Genomic DNA, 19,513 nt, shown 5'->3' with positions numbered 1-19,513 from the left:
CCTCTATCATGTGTCCCATATGCCTCCCTCTTTTCCATTCCTTTATCCACATTGATTTACAACTGATTTGGTTGCAATGGTGCCCATGATGTGCATTATCTCTGTGATTTAAAGATGAGGATCATGTATTTTGTCATGTCTGTAGGTATCAACGTTACAGTACAACCCACACCCCCCACAACTCTGAGCGCCAGAGGGAGAGGCAGCGAGGGCTGGTTAAGCAGACCTTTGAACTGGACGAGGCTGCGGCCACTGACCGCCAGGATGACCAGGACGATGCTAAACGGCGGTCAGTCTCTCTGGATGACACGCCCCGGGGTAGCTGGGCCTCCAGTATTTTTGACCTGAAGAACTCGTCGCCGGACGCCCTGCTGCCCTCGGTGTTGGAGCGCACGGCTGCAGAGGACATGGACCGCCGCAACGCTGAGGCCCGCCTGCAGGGGCGCCACTCTGACCTGCTGGGGCTCTTCCCTCCTCCCGACGAGGTCTGTCCCAAATAATAATATTAATATCATCCATACACTTTTCACTTCTGTTCAGCTCAGTTGTCTGTCAGCATGTGTTGCTAAAGTGGTAGCCGACTTTGTGTAGAATGATATAGCTATAACATAGAAAGCTACGGAAGCGATATCAAAACTTTATTATATAAAAAAAAAAACATTTTTAAAAGTTAATTACATGTAGATTCTATTGCTAAAAATCAGGCAGTTCCACCATAGACATTGAAGCACATCAATGAAGTGGATGTACAATACCATGGCCTTCTCCTCAGCCATGTGTGACCATCTGTTTGCGTATCTTGCCTTGAGGGCTGGGCGATATGGCCAAAATATAATATTAAGGTATTTGAAAAATATATAATGTTTTTAGGGTATTTGATGTTGTTTTATGTTTTTGAATAATAAAAGTTCTACATTTGCTTTGAGTAGTGCGTGACCTTATGGTGGCAACACATTGTTACGTTACAGCCTTCTAAAATGGATTAAATAAAAATCAGAAACCCTCATCAATTTACACACAATAACCCATAATGACAAAGAGAAAACATTTTTTTTTACATTTTTGCAAGTGTATTAAAAATAAAAAACCGAAATACCTTATTTACATACATTTTAAAACCCTTTGCTATAAGACTAGAAATTGCGCTCAGATGCATCCTGTTTCCAATGATAATCCTTGAGATTTCTACAACTTGATTGGAGTCCCCATATGGTAAATTCAATTGATTGGATGTGATTTGGAAAGGCACACTCCTGTCTATATAAGGTCCCACAGTTGACAGTGCCAAGCCATGAGGTCGAAGGAATTGTCTCTAGAGCTCTCGAGGTGCAGATCTGGGGAAGGGTACCAAACAATTTCTGCAGCATTTTCGGTCCTCAAGAACACAGTGGCCTCCATCATTCTTAAATGGAAGAAGTTTGGACCCACCAAGGCAAAACAGCAATCGGGGGAGAAGGGCCTTGGTCATGGAGGTGACCAAGAACCTGATGGTCCTTCTGACAGGGCTTCAGAGTTCCTCTGTAGAGATCGCAGAACCTTCCAGAAGGACAACCATCTCTGCAGCACTCCACCAATCAGGCCTTTATGGTAGGGTGGCAAGACAAAAGCCACTCCTCAGTAAAAGGCACATGACAGCCCGCTTGGAGTTTGCTAAAAGGCACCTAAAAGACTCTCAGACCATGAGAAACAAGATTCTCTGGTCTGATGAAACCAAGATTGAACTATTTTACCTGAATGCCAAGCGTCACATCTGGAAGAAACCTGGCACCATCCCTACAGTGAAGCATGGTGGTGGCAGCATCATACTGTGGGGATGTTTTTCAGCGGCAGGGACTGGGAGACTAGTCAGGAACGAGGGAAAGATGAACGGAGCAAAGTACAGAAGGATCCTTGATGAAAACCTGCTCAGGACCTCAGACTGGGGTGAAGGTTCACCTTCCAACAGGACAACGACCCTAAGCGCACAGCCAACACAATTCAGGAGTGGCTTCGGGATAAGTCTCTGAATGTCCTTGAGTGGCCGAGCCTGAAAATAGCTGTGCAGTGACACTCCCTATCAAACCTGACAGAGCTTGAGAGGATCTGGAGAGAATAAATGGGAGACACTCCCCTAAAACAAGTATGCCAAGCTTGTAGTGTCATACCCAAGAAGACTTGGGCTGTAATCGCTGCCAAAGTTGCTTCAACATAGCACTGAGTAAAGGGTCTGAATACTTATGTAAATGTGATATTTCATTTTTTGGAAATTTACAATAAAGTTTTAAAAAAAATCTCATTTTGCTCTGTCATTGTGGGGTATTGTGTGTAGATTAATGAAGAATTTAATCCATTTTAGAATAAGGCTGTAACGTAACAAAATGTGGAAAAAGTCAAGGGGTCTGGATACTTTCTGAATGCACTGTACATTCTAAGTGATTTCAATGGGTCTTTCTCCATTCTGATTGTTTGTTTTACATTTATTTCCATCAATTTCTGCACTCATTTGAGAATTTTCACTCTACCACATAGGGCTGCATGATATGGGCAAACAATCTAGGCCTTATTTTTAACAAAATGTTACAATTGCACTCGTGTGAACTTAAAAACATTTTATTTTTTATTTTTATTTTTTAAACTAAGCAAGTCGGTTAAGAACAAATTCTTATTTACAATGACGGCCTACCCGGGCCAAACCCGGACGACACTGGGCCAATTGTGCGCCACCCAATGGGACTCCCAATCACGACCGGATGTGATACAGCCTGAATTTGAACCAGGGACTGAAGTGACGCCACTTGCACTGAGATGTAGTGCCTTGGACCGCTGCGCCACTCGGGAACTGTTGGAATCATGGAAATAGAATGATTATTCTATAGTTAGAATATGATGGTGGCACTTTGAATACAGTGTTGTTTGACATGACAATGAATGAAAATGCCAGGGAGGAGTTATTGTGACGGAGTAGGAACCAAATTGTTGATAAGTGTTTCCTAGGGGACCCTATAATCTTTGGCTACGTTGAACGTTTTATTTTAGCTACTTCATGTAGTTAACATTCATGCTTTGCTTATTCCTCATTGATTTAGAAGATACTGTTGCACAGACAACATACTGATTTAGGTATACACCATCACTGGTATTATCAGGCTGTATAGCTAGTTATGTTTGTTCTGACTCAGTGCATTTATTAGCCAGCTAACCTCTATGGGCTAGGTGGGACGCAAACCACAGCTAAATGCAGCACTAACCTTTGATGATCTTCATCAGATGACAACCCTAGGACATTATGTTATACAATACATGCATGTTTTGTTCAATCAAGTTGATATTTATATCAAAAAACAGCTTTTTACATTAGCATGTGACTAGCATTCTGACCGAACACTGCCGGTGAATTTACTAAATTACTCACGATAAACGTTCACAAAAAACATAACAATTATTTTAAGAATTATAGATACAGAACTCCTCTATGCACTCGATATGTCCGATTTTAAAATAGCTTTTCGGTGAAAGCACATTTTGCAATATTCTCAGTAGATAGCCCGGCATCACAGGGCTAGCTATTTAGACACCCAGCAAGTTTAGCACTCACCAAAGTCAGATTTACTATAAGAAAAATGTTATTACCTTTGCTGTTCTTCGTCAGAATGCACTCCCAGGACTTCTACTTCAATAACAAATGTTGGTTTGGTCCCAAATAATCCATTGTTATATCCAAATAGCGGCGTTTTGTTCGTGCATTCAAGACACTATCCGAAAGGGTAAATAAGGGTGACGAGCATGGCGCATTTCGTGACAAAAAAATTCGAAATATTCCATTACCGTACTTCGAAGCATGTCAACCGCTGTTTTAAAATCCATTTTTATGCCATTTTTCTCGTAAAAAAGCGATAATATTCCGACCGGGAAAGCGTGTATACGTACAAAGGGAGAGAAAATAAAAACATCTCGTGCCCTCGTGCACGAGCCTGAGTCTCAGAGTACTCTGACCAGCCACTATCCAAACGCGATAATGTGTTTCAGCCTGGGGCTGCCTCGATATCATTCAGCTTTTTACCGGGCTCTGAGAGCCTATGGGAGCTGTAGGAAGTGTCACGTTACAGTAAAGATCCTCAGTCTTCAATAAAAAGAGCCAAGATGAACAACTTGTCATACAGGCCACTTCCTGTTCAGAATCTTCTCAGGTTTTTGCCTGCCATATGAGTTCTGTTATACTCACAGACACCATTCAAACAGTTTTAGAAACTTTAGGGTGTTTTCTATCCAAAGCCAATAATTATATGCATATTCTAGTTACTGGGCAGGAGTAGTATCCAGATTAAATCGGGCCGTGTCAATACTGCCCCCTAGCCCTAACAGGCTAACTAGTGATTAGCATTAGCGACTAAAACAATTTAGGCCCAACTTGCTAAGCAAAGATAAACGAGCTGTTTGCAAATGTAAGAAACACAAACTAATTGTGTAATTCTGGAACACTAGTTAATTTATATTAAGAAGCAAATAGAAAACACATCGCTGTCATCAACATTGTCATTACAAGCATTTTGCTACGCCCGCAATAACATCTGCTAAATTCTGTGCAATTCTGTATACTTCTGGCCCCTCTTTGGACACTGTGTTAACTAACCTCCAGAGAGTTTCAATGCCATACAACTCTCCCTCCGTGGCCTCCAACTGCTCTTAAATGCAAGTAAAACTAAATGCATGCTCTTCAACCGATCGCTGCCCACACCTGCCCGCCCATCCACCATCACTACTCTGGACGGTTCTGACTTAGAATATGTGGACAACTACAAATACCTAGGTTTCTGGTTAGACTGTAAACTCTCCTTCCAGACACACATTAAGCATCTCCAATCCAAAATTAAATCTAGAATTGGCTTCCTATTTCGCAACAAAGCATCCGTCACTCATGCTGCTGCCAAACATACCCTCGTAAAACTGACTATCCTACCGATCCTCGACTTCGGCGATGTCATTTACAAAATAGCCTCCAACACTCTACTCAACAATTTGGATGCAGTATTTTACAGTGCCATCTGTTTTGTCACCAAAGCCCCATATACTACCCACCACTGCGACCTGTACGCTCTCGTTGGCTGGCCCTCGCTTCATACTCATCGCCAAACCCACTGGCTCCAGGTCATCTACAAGTCTTTGCTAGGTAAAGCCCCACCTTATCTCAGCTCACTGGTCACCATAGCAGCTCCCACATGTAGCACGCTCTCCAGCAGGTATATTTCACTGGTTACCCCCAAAGCCAATTCCTCCTTTGGCTGCCTTCTCAGTTCTCTGCTGCCAATGACTGGAACGAACTGCAAAAATCGCTGAAGCTGGAGATTCATATCTCCCTCACTAACTTTAAGCACCAGCTGTCAGAGCAGCTCACAGATCACTGCACCTGTACATAGCCCATCTGTAAATAGCCCATCCGACTACCTCATCCCCATACTGTATTTGTTTATTTTGCTCATTTGCACCCCAGTATCTCTACTTGCACATTCATCTTCTGCACATCTATCACTCCAGTGTTTAAATGCTATATTGTAATTACTTCACCACTATGGCCTATTTATTGCCTTACCTCCCTTATCCTACCTCATTTCCACATACTGTATATAGACTTTTTCTACTGTATTATTGACTGTATGTTTGTTTATTCCATGTGTTACTGTGTTGTATGTGTCGAATTGCTTTGCTTTCTCTTGGCAAGGTCGCAGTTGTAAATGAGAACTTGTTCTCAACTAGCTTACCTGGTTAAATAAAGGTGAAGTAAAAAAATATGTGTATGTCCTCAATAACATTTTTTGCATGTGCTGCATTGACCATGCAGACGGAACATAAGTGTCTTGTGGTCAAAGAACAACAAATGTGCTCCATGAGTGACACACACGGCGTATCACATTTAACAAACAAAACATTCAAATACCGTTAAAGAAGGTAAAGTAAACGCCCAAACCGGTTCGTGCATCAATACCGGTATACCGTTTACTGCCCAGCCCTTCTTGCCTCTGTCTCCTTCTCACGCTCTCTCCCTCTTTCGTTATGTCTGTGTACACACTACTGTGGTGTCTGTGTCAACGTTGCCATGGCGTCTGGCTGTGTAAATGTTGCCGTCGTGTTTATGTTCTCACGGCTATGTGTGTGTTGTCTGACAGGATGAGGCTGTGGAGAGATGTTCTGTCCCAGAGGTCCCCAAAGAACACTGTGGTCAGAGGATCATGGTCAAGTGTCTGTCCCTCAAGTGAGTGACCATCTGTCTGTCCTTATCGTTCCTAAAATGATCCTTGTCGGTCACTCTCACTTATACCCTTTTCACACTAATGTAAAGAGTCACAGTTCAGGTTAGCACAATAGTAAATACATTTTGGCATTTTATTAATTTATCAATCATATTTCCTTCTCATCCAAACACATGTTGTGCTTTTTGAACCCCCTACAGATTTGAAATAGAAATTGAGCCAATATTTGGGACTCTTGCTCTCTATGATGTCAAGGAAAAGAAAAAGGTACCCATGAGTTTTCTAGAAATGTTTAGACTGTACATATACAGCATGTTTATTTTTGAATGATCATATTATGCTTATGTCATGCTGAGCTCAAGTTTTGACTGATTACATTATTCTAGCTCTCAGTATGCCTCAAAGGTCTTGTGCTTTAAATCTCAGTCAAAACATAATTAATATCCCATGACGTACATTTTCTCATCTCCTCCCCCTCCCAGATCTCAGAGGACTTCCACTTTGACCTGAACTCAGATCAGATGAAGGGCTTGCTGCGTCTCCACACGCCCCACACAGCCATCTCCACCCTGGCCCGCTCAGCCATCTTCTCCATCACGTACCCCTCTGCAGACATCTTCCTGGTCATCAAGGTACTGGACATAGGGCCACTAGGGGGGGCACATGCAGAGAGTCCAGAGAAGGCTCTATGTCACATTACAAACTACTGACTCTCTGTAGGACTTTCTCTTGGTCTGGTCACATGTTCAGGGGAAAACCCCTAGTCCTGTCCATATGAACTGTTAAAGATACAAAATATTTTATCTTCGATCCACCTACCACAATGTTTTTTAGGTGTGAACTGAATTACACAGCAAATTCTCCGCTGTTAAATAAACACAGTGTTAAATTTAACTCTCTTCCAGTGTCAATACGGGTCCACACTTTTCGGTGTGAAATTAACACTTTGCTTAGTGTAAAGCCTTATTTGCATATTTCCCAGTGTGCCTTACCTTTCGTGTGAGTTGTAGAGTTACCACCCATGACTGTATTTGTTAGTTACAGAGACATGGCTGTTGCATTCATTCATTTTCAGTCCTGTAGCCTTCACTAAGTGAGATCCCAAGCGAATATGTTATCATTAAAATTACAATATTTTAAGACAAGACAATCCATATTTTATAAGCCTTATTTTGAGGGCCTAGTTTACCCTAATACAGTGGCCTGCAACTCATGATTTACAGGCCACATCAGGTGTACAAGTCATATTTTTGGGGTACGATAAATATTTTGTTTTTACAAAACATACACATACAAACGACAGCGTACAGACGCACACAAACATCAACGACACCATATCTTTGAACGCGACCCAGTTGTTTGTTATAAATGTTCTATTGCCATACTGGCTGGCAACATTCTTATCGCTTGCTTGCTTGCTTGCTAGCTAGCCAACTATGGCTAACTTGCAGTCATGTCAAAAAGGAGCAGCCAGAATAACAGCAAAGTAGCTGCATTTGTTTAAGCTGTTTTCTAGTGACCATTTATTTAGATGCGTCCATAACAATGAGCTAATGATGCGTGAATTCGCCTGGCATAGAAAATGTGCTCACTCGTCAGGACACTTGTTCAGAGGAGCTAGCCAACAACACAGCTATAGTAACACAATCACTTCAAACTGAAGTTGGAAAGACTGCAAATTAGCTGTGTTCCATTTGACCTTTTTTCAATAGAATTTTTTTTGTAAATATCCATAAAAATGATGCCAGCTGATTTATGATTTTGACTTGCATAGAAACGCTGCCTGCCTGTCTGTCTCGTCCCGACTCGTTCATTACTATGGGACAGTAGGAGATCGAATTTGAATATTAAAACAATGTTGCAAATGTCGAAGACACAGACAAAGGTTTATACAAATCTCTGCTGCTGAAAACAAAATGTTACTCTAAAAGAAATGAGATAATGTCTAGATGCTTTTTATATTGGAGATCAAGTTTGTAAGTTGTCTGGCTGGGCTGATGAGACGGTGGATTGCACAGTTAGATGGAACAGAGTATAAAGGTATTTCGACGTCCTAGATTTAGCCGGAGGCAACTTGTGGAATAGACACCGACTGGAATGCGGTTTTAACCAATCAGCATTCAGGATTAGACCTACCCGTTGTAAAATTAAGAAATGACTCTGCCGTTGTACTGTAGAATTTGTGAATTTTGTCTCTTGTATAATAAATTCTATACATTAGTTTATACTGGATTAAGCGTACATTTTCATGAACTGTAATTTAGTGATGTTCCAACTTTCCCTCCAACTTGTGCCAATATCAGTTATATTTTGGATAGGCTCTCTGCAAAGTTTTGTATATCTTACCTATCATATTTATATCCGTTTCTGACTCAAATAGGATTCCCTCAAGATTGCTCCGATCTCCAAATGATTTCAAATCGAAACTTTGTGATATTAAACTTTTAAGTTGCATGTATTTGAAAATATCTTCACTGGTCAGTCCAAAATTGCTTTTTAATTCTGTAATGGAAATACATTTATTTCCTATTACCAAGTAATTTACTGTTTCTATGCCTTTAGTTTTACTTGTGGACCAATTTATCAGTGAATTATGAAAGCTATCCAAGGATTGTTCCATAGGATTGTGTTTTAAAGAGTGATTTTGGTTCTTGTAGAATACATTTCATTTTCTTCTATATTGTTATAGTGTTTTTAACTATGAAGTTGTTTCCTGGTTGCAAAAATTCTAAAAGTTCACATAATTTCAGTTTGTGGCAAAACAAACAAGTATAGTGTAGATAGTCATTGTACCATCTAAACCGCTGTGAAATATATTTTCTATAACCAAAAATATTGTATTTTCAGCTGTTTGAAGCTGGTGTACAAAACCAAAAGTAAAAAAGACGCAAAAACTAAACTTAAGAACAGTCAGCATAGAAATAGCGCACATAGAACAGATCTACCGCTTCTTAGAGTTGCTTTCAATGAGAATGACATATCCATGTGAATTAGGTCGGGTTGCCCAAAAATCTATGTATTGCTGCTTTAATGTTCTCAGCTTTATCCTTTGAAAATAGACACATGAAAAGATTCTGGGGATAAGCATGCGCATCTTCAATATGTACCCATTGTTCCTCTGTAGTGCATTTAACTATATGTCACAAGTAGAAGACTTGTGTGGTGAGTTGATACAATTCCATGTCTGGAAGGTTTAAACCACCCTCAGACTTAGGAAGATGTAAGACTTTCCTTTTTATTCTTTGAGTTTTATTTGCAAATTCAAAGTCAAATTAAGCTGGCTTGCAAAGTGGTGTAATTTCCATTTGGAATCAAGCTAGAGTGGAGATATCCAACATTTTGAAATGTTTTCACCCACAACCTGCATTCAGAATGACTGCCATGGTCAGGAGGACTAAGATGTGACACTACCTTAACCATCTAAACTGGAACAATCATTTCAGTAACGGGTGCAATAAGTCCAACTAACAGATTGGATTAGTTTAGAAAAATGTATGTTATCTTTGTGTAGCACAAGACTAATTAATCAATCAATTGAAAAAAAAATCCTAAAATCTACCTGCAATAGAACACTGGGTGTTGTTAACAACACCCGGTGTTGTTAACAACACCCAGTGTTGGGTGTTAACAACACCCAGTGTTCTATTGCAGGTAGATTTTAGGATTTTTTTTTCAATTGATTGATTAATTAGTCTTGTGCTACACAAAGATAACATACATTTTTCTAAACTAATCCAATCTGTTAGTTGGACTTATTGTATTGTTAACACCCAACACTGGGTATTGTTAACACCCAACACTGGGTATTGTTAACACCCAACACTGGGTATTGTTAACACCCAACACTGGGTATTGTTAACACCCAACACTGGGTATTGTTAACACCCAACACTGGGTATTGTTAACACCCAACACTGGGTATTGTTAACACCCAACACTGGGTATTGTTAACAGCCAACACTGGGTATTGTTAACACCCAACACTGGGTATTGTTAACACCCAACACTGGGTATTGTTAACACCCAACACTGGGTATTGTTAACACCCAACACTGGGTATTGTTAACACCCAACACTGGGTACTGTTAACACCCAACACTGGGTACTGTTAACACCCAACACTGGGTACTGTTAACACCCAACACTGGGTACTGTTAACACCCAACACTGGGTACTGTTAACACCCAACACTGGGTACTGTTAACACCCAACACTGGGTACTGTTAACACCCAACACTGGTGTTCTTATGTAACACCGTCAATCAATACAAGGTAACACTGGCCAATTTGCTGTGTAAACTGTATTTGAGCAGACCATCCCAGACAAATCAGTGGATATCCTTCAGCCACCAGAATGATTCATGCCAAGTGGCTTTGCAATACCTTATCATGGCTGCATTATACCACTATTTACTTTAGATAAAGTTCTGTAAGCTTTGCCACATAGGTGACAGTGAAGTGCAATGACCTATTTGTCTTTACCTAGTGAATGTGACATTAGTTATTGTGAAGATGCATCCAATATTTGCATTTCATATATTGCTTTAGAAATGTATGTGCATGCACCATGTGTGCACCATTTGCAAATAATGGTCAGGTCAGCAATGTTCACCGTTACACACGTGTCTTGTCTGTATGTATATGTTTTGTGTGTATGTGTGTGTGTGTGTTTCAGCTGGAGAAAGTCCTTCAGCAGGGAGACATAGGGGAATCCTGTGAACCCTACATGGTCATGAAAGAGTCGGATTCATCAAAGGTAACAGTAAGTTCATAGTATCTATCTTCTATTGGTATTTTCTTTGCATGTGTACATGCCTGTATGGGGTCATGCACATAGGACTGTCCAGCTGGGTAGCCATCAGCATTTCTCAATTCGGCTTAGTCAGACAACTGCAATATTTGCAATTCCCTATTCTGAAGATCAATGTCCAACTAACTCTAAAACATTATATAAATATTACAGTATCACCTTGCAATGGCCTTTTCTCAAGGCCCTTGATAGCGCAAGCTCCCATCCAGGTTTCCAGTCCCCACCAGTCAGTCTGTCTCTCTCTGTTTAGCACAAGGAGAAGCTGGAGAAGCTGCGTCTGCAGGCGGAGACGTCGTGTAGCAGGCTGGGGAGGTACAGGATGCCCTTCGCCTGGACGGCCATCCACCTGGTCAACATCGTCAGCAGTGTGGGGGGGCTGGAGCGCTCCGACCCCGACTCTGACTCTGGTACTTATGACCTCTGACCTCAACCAAACACCCCCTGGTTTAATCACAGTTTGGATATCAAGCACACACACACAGATTCTCTCTTAATATACACATGGAAATACACATGGAAACACATGGAATTCCTTACATCAGTCACACTCAGACACTTCTTGTTGAATTGTGGATGTAACAAAAGTGTCATCATTTCATAATAAGTATGTAATAATTGTTATTTATTGTCTAAACGGATGACTTGTCTTTTTGTCAGAGCGGAAAGGCCATGGAACTTGGAACGAGAGAAAGAAGAAAGGGTTTGAGCGGATGAGTGTAGGAGAGGACATGTGTAACTTTTCCACCTTCCGTCCAGCCACTCTCACAGTCACCAACTTCTTCAAACAGGTCAGTCAGAATGTTGTGTGTTTGTGCTACCCAGGTGTACATCATAAGTATTCACCCCTCCTGGATTTCTTAAGCATTTTGTTGCGTTACAAAGTGAGATTGAAATGTTTACAAAATAATACAACTGAATATAATGTCTTGGTTATGTAAGTACTCACCCCCTTCGTTGTGGCAAGCCTAAATAACTTCAGGAGTAAAAATGTCCTCAACAAATCACTTAATAAGTAGCATGGACTCACTCTGAGTGCAGTAATAGGGGTTAACATGATTTTTGAATGACTACCTCATCTCTGTACCCCACACATACAATTATATGTAAGGTCCCTTAGTGACGTAGTGAATTTCAAGCACCGATTCAACCACGAAGACCAAGGAGCATTTCCAATACCTCGCAAAGAAAGATGGGTAAAAAAAAATCAACCAGACACTGAATATCCCTTTGAGCATGGTGAAGTTGTTAATTACACTTTGGATGGTGTATCAATACACCCAGTCACTACAAAGATACAGGCATCCTTCCTAACTGAGCTGCTGGAGAGGAAGGAAACCACACAGGGTTTTCACAATGAGGCCAATTGTGATTTTAAAGCAGAGTTTAATGGCTTGCTTGCCAAAATGTTGTACTATCCCTTTAAATCTCCTAGAAAATGTATGGCAAGACATGAAAAGTGCTGTCACAAAGATCAACATTCATTTGGACAGAGCTTGAAGAAATTGGAGAAGAATAATGGGCAAATATTGCACAATCCAGATGGGCAAAGCTCTTATGAGACTTACCCATGAAGACTCACATCTGTAATGGCTGCCAAAGGTGTTTCTAACGTATGGTGAAGGTGAATACTGATTTTAATCAATATATATTTTTCATCATTTATATTTTATACGATTTTATCTTCGACTTTGACATTGCAGAGTATTTTCTGTAGATCTCTGACATAATAAAGAAAAAAGAAATCCCACTTTGTAACAAAATAAATATGAAGAAATCCAAGGGGTATGAATACTTGTTATAGACACTGTAACCTGTCTCAGTGTGGTTTGTGTCTGTGTGCCAATATACTATGATCTTTGTATCTGTAGGAGGGGGACAGGCTGAGCGATGAAGACCTCTACAAGTTTCTGGCAGACATGCGCAGACCGTCCTCTGTCCTACGCAGACTGAGACCTGTCACAGGTACCTACTACAGTACCTCCTCAGCACACACATATATGTTTATATATAATCACCTGCACAAATTCTATAGGCTAAATAGAGAATATATTTTATGTTTACTAGTGTAACCTTGTTTTTCTCTCTTCCTGCTCCTTCTGTCCCTAGCCCAGTTGAAGATAGACATCTCTCCTGCCCCAGACTCTCCTCACTACTGCCTGTCTCCTGAGCTGCTCCATGTCAAGCCCTACCCTGACCTGAGGGTGCGCCCCACCAAGGAGGTGCTGGAGTTCCCTGCCCGCTACGTCTACACCCCTCACACCACCTACAGGTCAGTCTACACCCCTCACACCACCTACAGGTCAGTCTACACTGCTTATATCACCTACAGGTCAGTCTACACCCCTCACACTACCTACAGGTCAGTCTACACCCCTCACACCACCTACAGGTCAGTCTACACCCCTCACACCACCTACAGGTCAGTCTACACCCCTCACACTACCTACAGGTCAGTCTACACCCCTCACACCACCTACAGGTCAGTCTACACCCCTCACACCACCTACAGGTCAGTCTACACCCCTCACACTACCTACAGGTCAGTCTACACCCCTCACACTACCTACAGGTCAGTCTACACCCCTCACACTACCTACAGGTCAGTCTACACCCCTCACACCACCTACAGGTCAGTCTACACCCCTCACACCACCTACAGGTCAGTCTACACCCCTCACACCACCTACAGGTCAGTCTACACCCCTCACACTACCTACAGGTCAGTCTACACCCCTCACACCACCTACAGGTCAGTCTACACCCCTCACACCACCTACAGGTCAGTCTACACCCCTCACACTACCTACAGGTCAGTCTACACCCCTCACACCACCTACAGGTCAGTCTACACCCCTCACACCACCTACAGGTCAGTCTACACCCCTCACACCACCTACAGGTCAGTCTACACCCCTCACACCACCTACAGGTCAGTCTACACCCCTCACACCACCTACAGGTCAGTCTACACGCCTCACACCACCTACAGGTCAGTCTACACCCCTCACACTACCTACAGGTCAGTCTACACCCCTCACACTACCTACAGGTCAGTCTACACCCCTCACACCACCTACAGGTCAGTCTACACCCCTCACACCACCTACAGGTCAGTCTACACCCCTCACACTACCTACAGGTCAGTCTACACCCCTCACACTACCTACAGGTCAGTCTACACCCCTCACACTACCTACAGGTCAGTCTACACCCCTCACACCACCTACAGGTCAGTCTACACCCCTCACACTACCTACAGGTCAGTCTACACCCCTCACACCACCTACAGGTCAGTCTACACCCCTCACACTACCTACAGGTCAGTCTACACCCCTCACACCACCTACAGGTCAGTCTACACCCCTCACACCACCTACAGGTCAGTCTACACCCCTCACACTACCTACAGGTCAGTCTACACCCCTCACACCACCTACAGGTCAGTCTACACCCCTCACACCACCTACAGGTCAGTCTACACCCCTCACACCACCTACAGGTCAGTCTACACCCCTCACACCACCTACAGGTCAGTCTACACCCCTCACACCACCTACAGGTCAGTCTACACGCCTCACACCACCTACAGGTCAGTCTACACCCCTCACACCACCTACAGGTCAGTCTACACCCCTCACACCACCTACAGGTCAGTCTACACCCCTCACACCACCTACAGGTCAGTCTACACCCCTCACACCACCTACAGGTCAGTCTACACCCCTCACACTACCTACAGGTCAGTCTACACCCCTCACACCACCTACAGGTCAGTCTACACCCCTCACACCACCTACAGGTCAGTCTACACCCCTCACACCACCTACAGGTCAGTCTACACCCCTCACACCACCTACAGGTCAGTCTACACCCCTCACACCACCTACAGGTCAGTCTACACCCCTCACACCACCTACAGGTCAGTCTACACCCCTCACACCACCTACAGGTCAGTCTACACCCCTCACACCACCTACAGGTCAGTCTACACCCCTCACACCACCTACAGGTCAGTCTACACGCCTCACACCACCTACAGGTCAGTCTACACGCCTCACACCACCTACAGGTCAGTCTACACGCCTCACACCACCTACAGGTCAGTCTACACGCCTCACACCACCTACAGGTCAGTCTACACCCCTCACACCACCTACAGGTCAGTCTACACGCCTCACACCACCTACAGGTCAGTCTACACGCCTCACACCACCTACAGGTCAGTCTACACGCCTCACACCACCTACAGGTCAGTCTACACGCCTCACACCACCTACAGGTCAGTCTACACGCCTCACACCACCTACAGGTCAGTCTACACGCCTCACACCACCTACAGGTCAGTCTACACGCCTCACACCACCTACAGGTCAGTCTACACCCCTCACACCACCTACAGGTCAGTCTACACGCCTCACACCACCTACAGGTCAGTCTACACGCCTCACACCACCTACAGGTCAGTCTACACGCCTCACACCACCTACAGGTCAGTCTACACGCCTCACACCACCTACAGGTCAGTAGATTTCTACACGCCTCACACCACCTACAGGTCAGAAATTTTTTTTCTGATATTTATTTGCACACAAAATATACAAAATGACAGCAGTAAGAATGAATTAGAATTAAAATAAAGAACATGTACAATAAAAAAGGGCATGTGTTAAACACAATTAAAAGTATTCAGAAGTATAATACAGTGGTATAAATATATAATGTTATTGTAATTCAGTTTATTGGGTGGGAGTTTTTGTTCTGTGTGAATTATGCTTGTATGAGTAGACAGGGTACTTAAGCACCAGGGAAAAGTCATGGAGTGTAGTTTCAGTAGCTACAGTAGCTGGTGTTAAGATTCAGTCGAACCATCAGGTGATGTGACAAAGGACTGGCTATCTCCTGGCTTCACTCTGAAATAAAAAACAAAGCAAACTTAGTCAAACACAGCATCCATCACTACATCAATCATGGGCAGATTCTATTTAGAATTGTTCAAACTATGTCCAGCTATTATACCCACCAGTTTCTGTAGCTTGGTCAACTGTTGGCTCTGACTCTCAATGCTCTGTTTTTGGAACTGTGTCCATGTTAGCAGGCCCTCCAGAACACTGGAGTGTTTTAACGCCCTATCCTGAAAACACACACGCACATATTAATTTATGAATGGAACAGAACCGATTGAGCGTGTTGGCATTGGATTGTTTGGCATAATCTGTGTGTGATTGAGAAGTGTACCTTACCTTTAATTCTTGAATGCTGTTGGGGGGGTAGTTCTGAAGGAATGTCTCCAGGTTGATCACCTTGGTCCTAAGCTCTCCCTCTTCCTGCTCCACCCGGGCCACCTTGCCCTCGGCCTCCTCAGCCTCTGACTGCAGCTCAGCCATCTGGCCCTTGGAAAAGAGCATCTGGCTTTAAATCCTCTCCCTCCCACTGATCTCAGACCAGCTGCTCAAACTGGCTTGGCCTCAATATACACTGGCTGGCCAATGTCATTCTCACACTCCCTCTGTTCTCAGAACATTAGGATCTATATTGAGTAAACAAAACTAATATGTACATGGCTTTGTGTTTATGTTGAAAAGCTAGCCAGATAGTTCAGTGCTCAGGTTCATGGCAGTTATTGGCCCATTCAGCCAAATAGCCAATGGTGTCTGTTCAGCTGCTCTCTCTCCCTGTTGGAGCCCAGAGGAATAGAGCTTATCTGACTGACTGGGATTTCAGATTGTTGGCAAAGCAGGGTTATCTCTCTGCCCTGTCGCTCTGTGGAGTGAAATCCACAAAATGATCGTCATTTTAGATGCTTAACCCTCTCAAAACGCATCTACCAATTGATGACACTGTCAGAGTTAGTTTGAGGTGTCTGACTGGGTATGTTTTCTCCAGTAAATATATATATCTACTGTACACCTGACAGAGTAGGTAAGGTGCAAGATACAAATTCTACTGAATAAAAAGCCTCTGCACACTTAGATCTATGCACATTTCAGTAATTTAATTGGTAAGTTTTGGTTCACAGTAGACCTTCGTCAGAGCAGGACGAGTACGTTTCCTCACCTGTATCTGTTCTAGCACCTGTCTCATCTGTCTTTCCTTCTCTGCGGCCTGGCCTGCCTCCTGCCCCAGCCTCTCCAGCCTTTCCTCATGTCTCCTCAGCGACCTCTCGATCCGAGCGAACTTGGCATCTGTGCTCTCGTAGACGTGGTGGAGGGTCTCGCTGAACTGCAGCACGCCGTACATCAGCACGTTCATGTCATCAATGGGGGCAGCCTGGTTAGTCTTCTGGGCCTTCCGGACGGGGCTGGCTGGGATCCCTGCTAAACACATGGCCATACACAGCAGGCAGAGTAGTGTGGCCCTCATCCTGACCTGAGGACAGAGGCTATATGGAGAGATTATTTATTTGTCTCTTCAGAGAGACTATCGACTCCAAATCTAGTGAGAATCGCCCAGTGCCCCTTCCTATGCCTGTTTGTCTTAACGCTTTGTTAAGGCTGTTACTCCTCAGTTCTCATTATAAAGTTTCCCTGGGTTCATTTTCTCATCTGTATGTCTAAGTGCCTCAGGTCTGTAGTATCTTTTTCGTCTCACCTCGGATATCAGTAATGACACGACTCTTTTATATCGGGTGTTCAAAATGACTGTGAAACATTAGCTCAGTCGTGGTCCAATCAGAGATCAGCTCTGTGGCCTTAGTCAGGCTGACCTTGGCATTCATCCCAACCTCTGGAGTAACTCTGTCAGGCCTCCAGGTGGCAAATACACATGACCTACATTAACATCAACTGAGTCTCTGTTTGTCCTGGTAGATATGGACCAGGGCCTGGTTGCATACAACATCTCAAGTTTAACTTTAAGTCAGATTCACAAAACATTTTAATGTGAATTTCTCTCGTAAATGAAGTGAAAAAGTTAATGGTGCCCATGAGGTCCCTTAAGTGCTTCATTCAGTATGGATATCAATGTAAACAGCTTTTGTGAAGGTGAATGTTTTCCTCTGCCCTGGTTGCAGAAGGAAAACATCAACCAGCTAGCTAGCTACTTAGCTAAACAATGGAAGGTGCACAATCAATGGTTACAAAGCCAGCTGGCTAGTTAGCTACCTACTCTGTAAGTTAGCTTGATGTTTTAGAAAGTAATAGAAAGAAGTTGAGAAAAAGGTAACTACAATAAATGTTTTATTTGTTTCTTCTGTCTTGAATGTATAAGTTATATTTTGCAATCTCCCAAAATAAATGCTCTTTGACAAGACCTTCAGTCAGTAAATCAGGTCGTCTCCATGGTAACCAGAAATGTTCTTCCGTATATGCTTTCAAACTACCGTAAAACCCCTTAAGTATGCCCTTACCTATGGGGAAACGTTTGAGGGGTTCTGCAACGCCGTTCAACAATTATCTTAGGTAAGGGAACATTATTCCTTAAGGTAAATCCTTAAGAGAATCACTTAAGATGTTTTATGCAACAGGGCACTGTATTATATTGGGCTGACCATCAGACCATGACAATATAATGTCACACTGCTCTGTGTTGTTGAGTGTGTGGATTAACAATGTTCTTGATAAGTAAATGACATTTTGGATCGGAATATACTGGTATGCTCGGAAGTTCTTTCACATGTTTGACTTGGACAGGAGTTGAAGGTCACTCACACCCTGCTAGGTCTCACATGGTTTCTCTCTCCCAATCCTTCTCACTTTATAGGCCTATTTGTTAAGATTTATTTTTGATTTGCTATAAATCTGTGGCAATTACCTAATACTACCCTCTAATTTAGGCTAGATATTCTGTTTTTGTTCCAGAAATGTGGTAAGGAGTCACATGCCAGATAGAATTGATTTGACCATGCGTGCTGCCTGTGGTGCGTGCCTTAGTCAGTAGGAGGATATGTTGGCAGACAGCCGCAGCGTGTAGGTTAGCTGAGCTGAAACTAGAGTGTAATGACCCCTCTATGCCTTCCGGGTTGTATTATGGAAATCAAATTCACTGCCATTTCTTTCTTCTCCCTCATCTTGTCCTCCTCCTCCCCATTCCAGGAACCTGCTGTATATCTACCCCCAGAGCCTGAACTTCAGCAGTCGGCAGGGCTCAGTCAGGAACATTGCTGTCAAGGTGCAGTTCATGGCAGGAGAGGATCTCAGTCTGGCCATGCCGGTGAGTGATTGGCCTGCTTCACCAGTCCACCAATCACAAAACAGGAAACCTCTACAGATTTGTAACACAGTGCTCTCAGGACAATGGCGTCCCCCTCAAAAAGAAAAGCCTGATGCTGTGAAAAAATGATGTGCCCCACAAGAGTAGGTCACTCTACAATAATGTCCAGTGTAGGTAACCCTAGTTCCTGGTTTTTGGAAACAGACAACCTTTTTTGATGGTTAAAACAAACTGAAGGAGGGATTTTACAGCATAATTAACTTCCTGTCGGAAAGCTGTGGTGTTGTTTAGTCTCAGTGCAGTGGATTCTTAATCCAATTGGAGCCTTTAG

General features: G+C 43.1%; 1 protein-coding gene across 9 annotated transcripts in view; it reads left to right on the top strand.

Moving 5' to 3' along the window:
- Positions 1-19,513, top strand: part of LOC106601059 (dedicator of cytokinesis protein 7) — a 45,159-nt gene that overhangs the window by 4,258 nt on the left and 21,388 nt on the right. For 5 of the 9 annotated variants that reach the window (XM_045715089.1, XM_045715088.1, XM_045715085.1 and 2 more), the window contains exons 5-14: positions 146-485; positions 6,141-6,226; positions 6,425-6,491; positions 6,707-6,856; positions 10,900-10,986; positions 11,285-11,441; positions 11,692-11,822; positions 12,903-12,996; positions 13,141-13,303; positions 19,065-19,182. In XM_045715089.1, the coding sequence (XP_045571045.1) occupies positions 146-485; positions 6,141-6,226; positions 6,425-6,491; positions 6,707-6,856; positions 10,900-10,986; positions 11,285-11,441; positions 11,692-11,822; positions 12,903-12,996; positions 13,141-13,303; positions 19,065-19,182 (1,393 nt within the window). The remainder of the gene's footprint in view (positions 1-145; positions 486-6,140; positions 6,227-6,424; positions 6,492-6,706; positions 6,857-10,899; positions 10,987-11,284; positions 11,442-11,691; positions 11,823-12,902; positions 12,997-13,140; positions 13,304-19,064; positions 19,183-19,513) is intronic. The other 4 variants (XM_045715093.1, XM_045715087.1, XM_045715094.1 and 1 more) reach the window with 1 other exon arrangement.

The sequence above is a fragment of the Salmo salar genome, chromosome ssa03, assembly GCF_905237065.1.
Source record: "Salmo salar chromosome ssa03, Ssal_v3.1, whole genome shotgun sequence".
NCBI lineage: Eukaryota > Metazoa > Chordata > Actinopteri > Salmoniformes > Salmonidae > Salmo > Salmo salar.
Note: the sequence above shows the minus strand (reverse complement) of the source record. Positions and strands in the feature narration are given on the sequence as shown.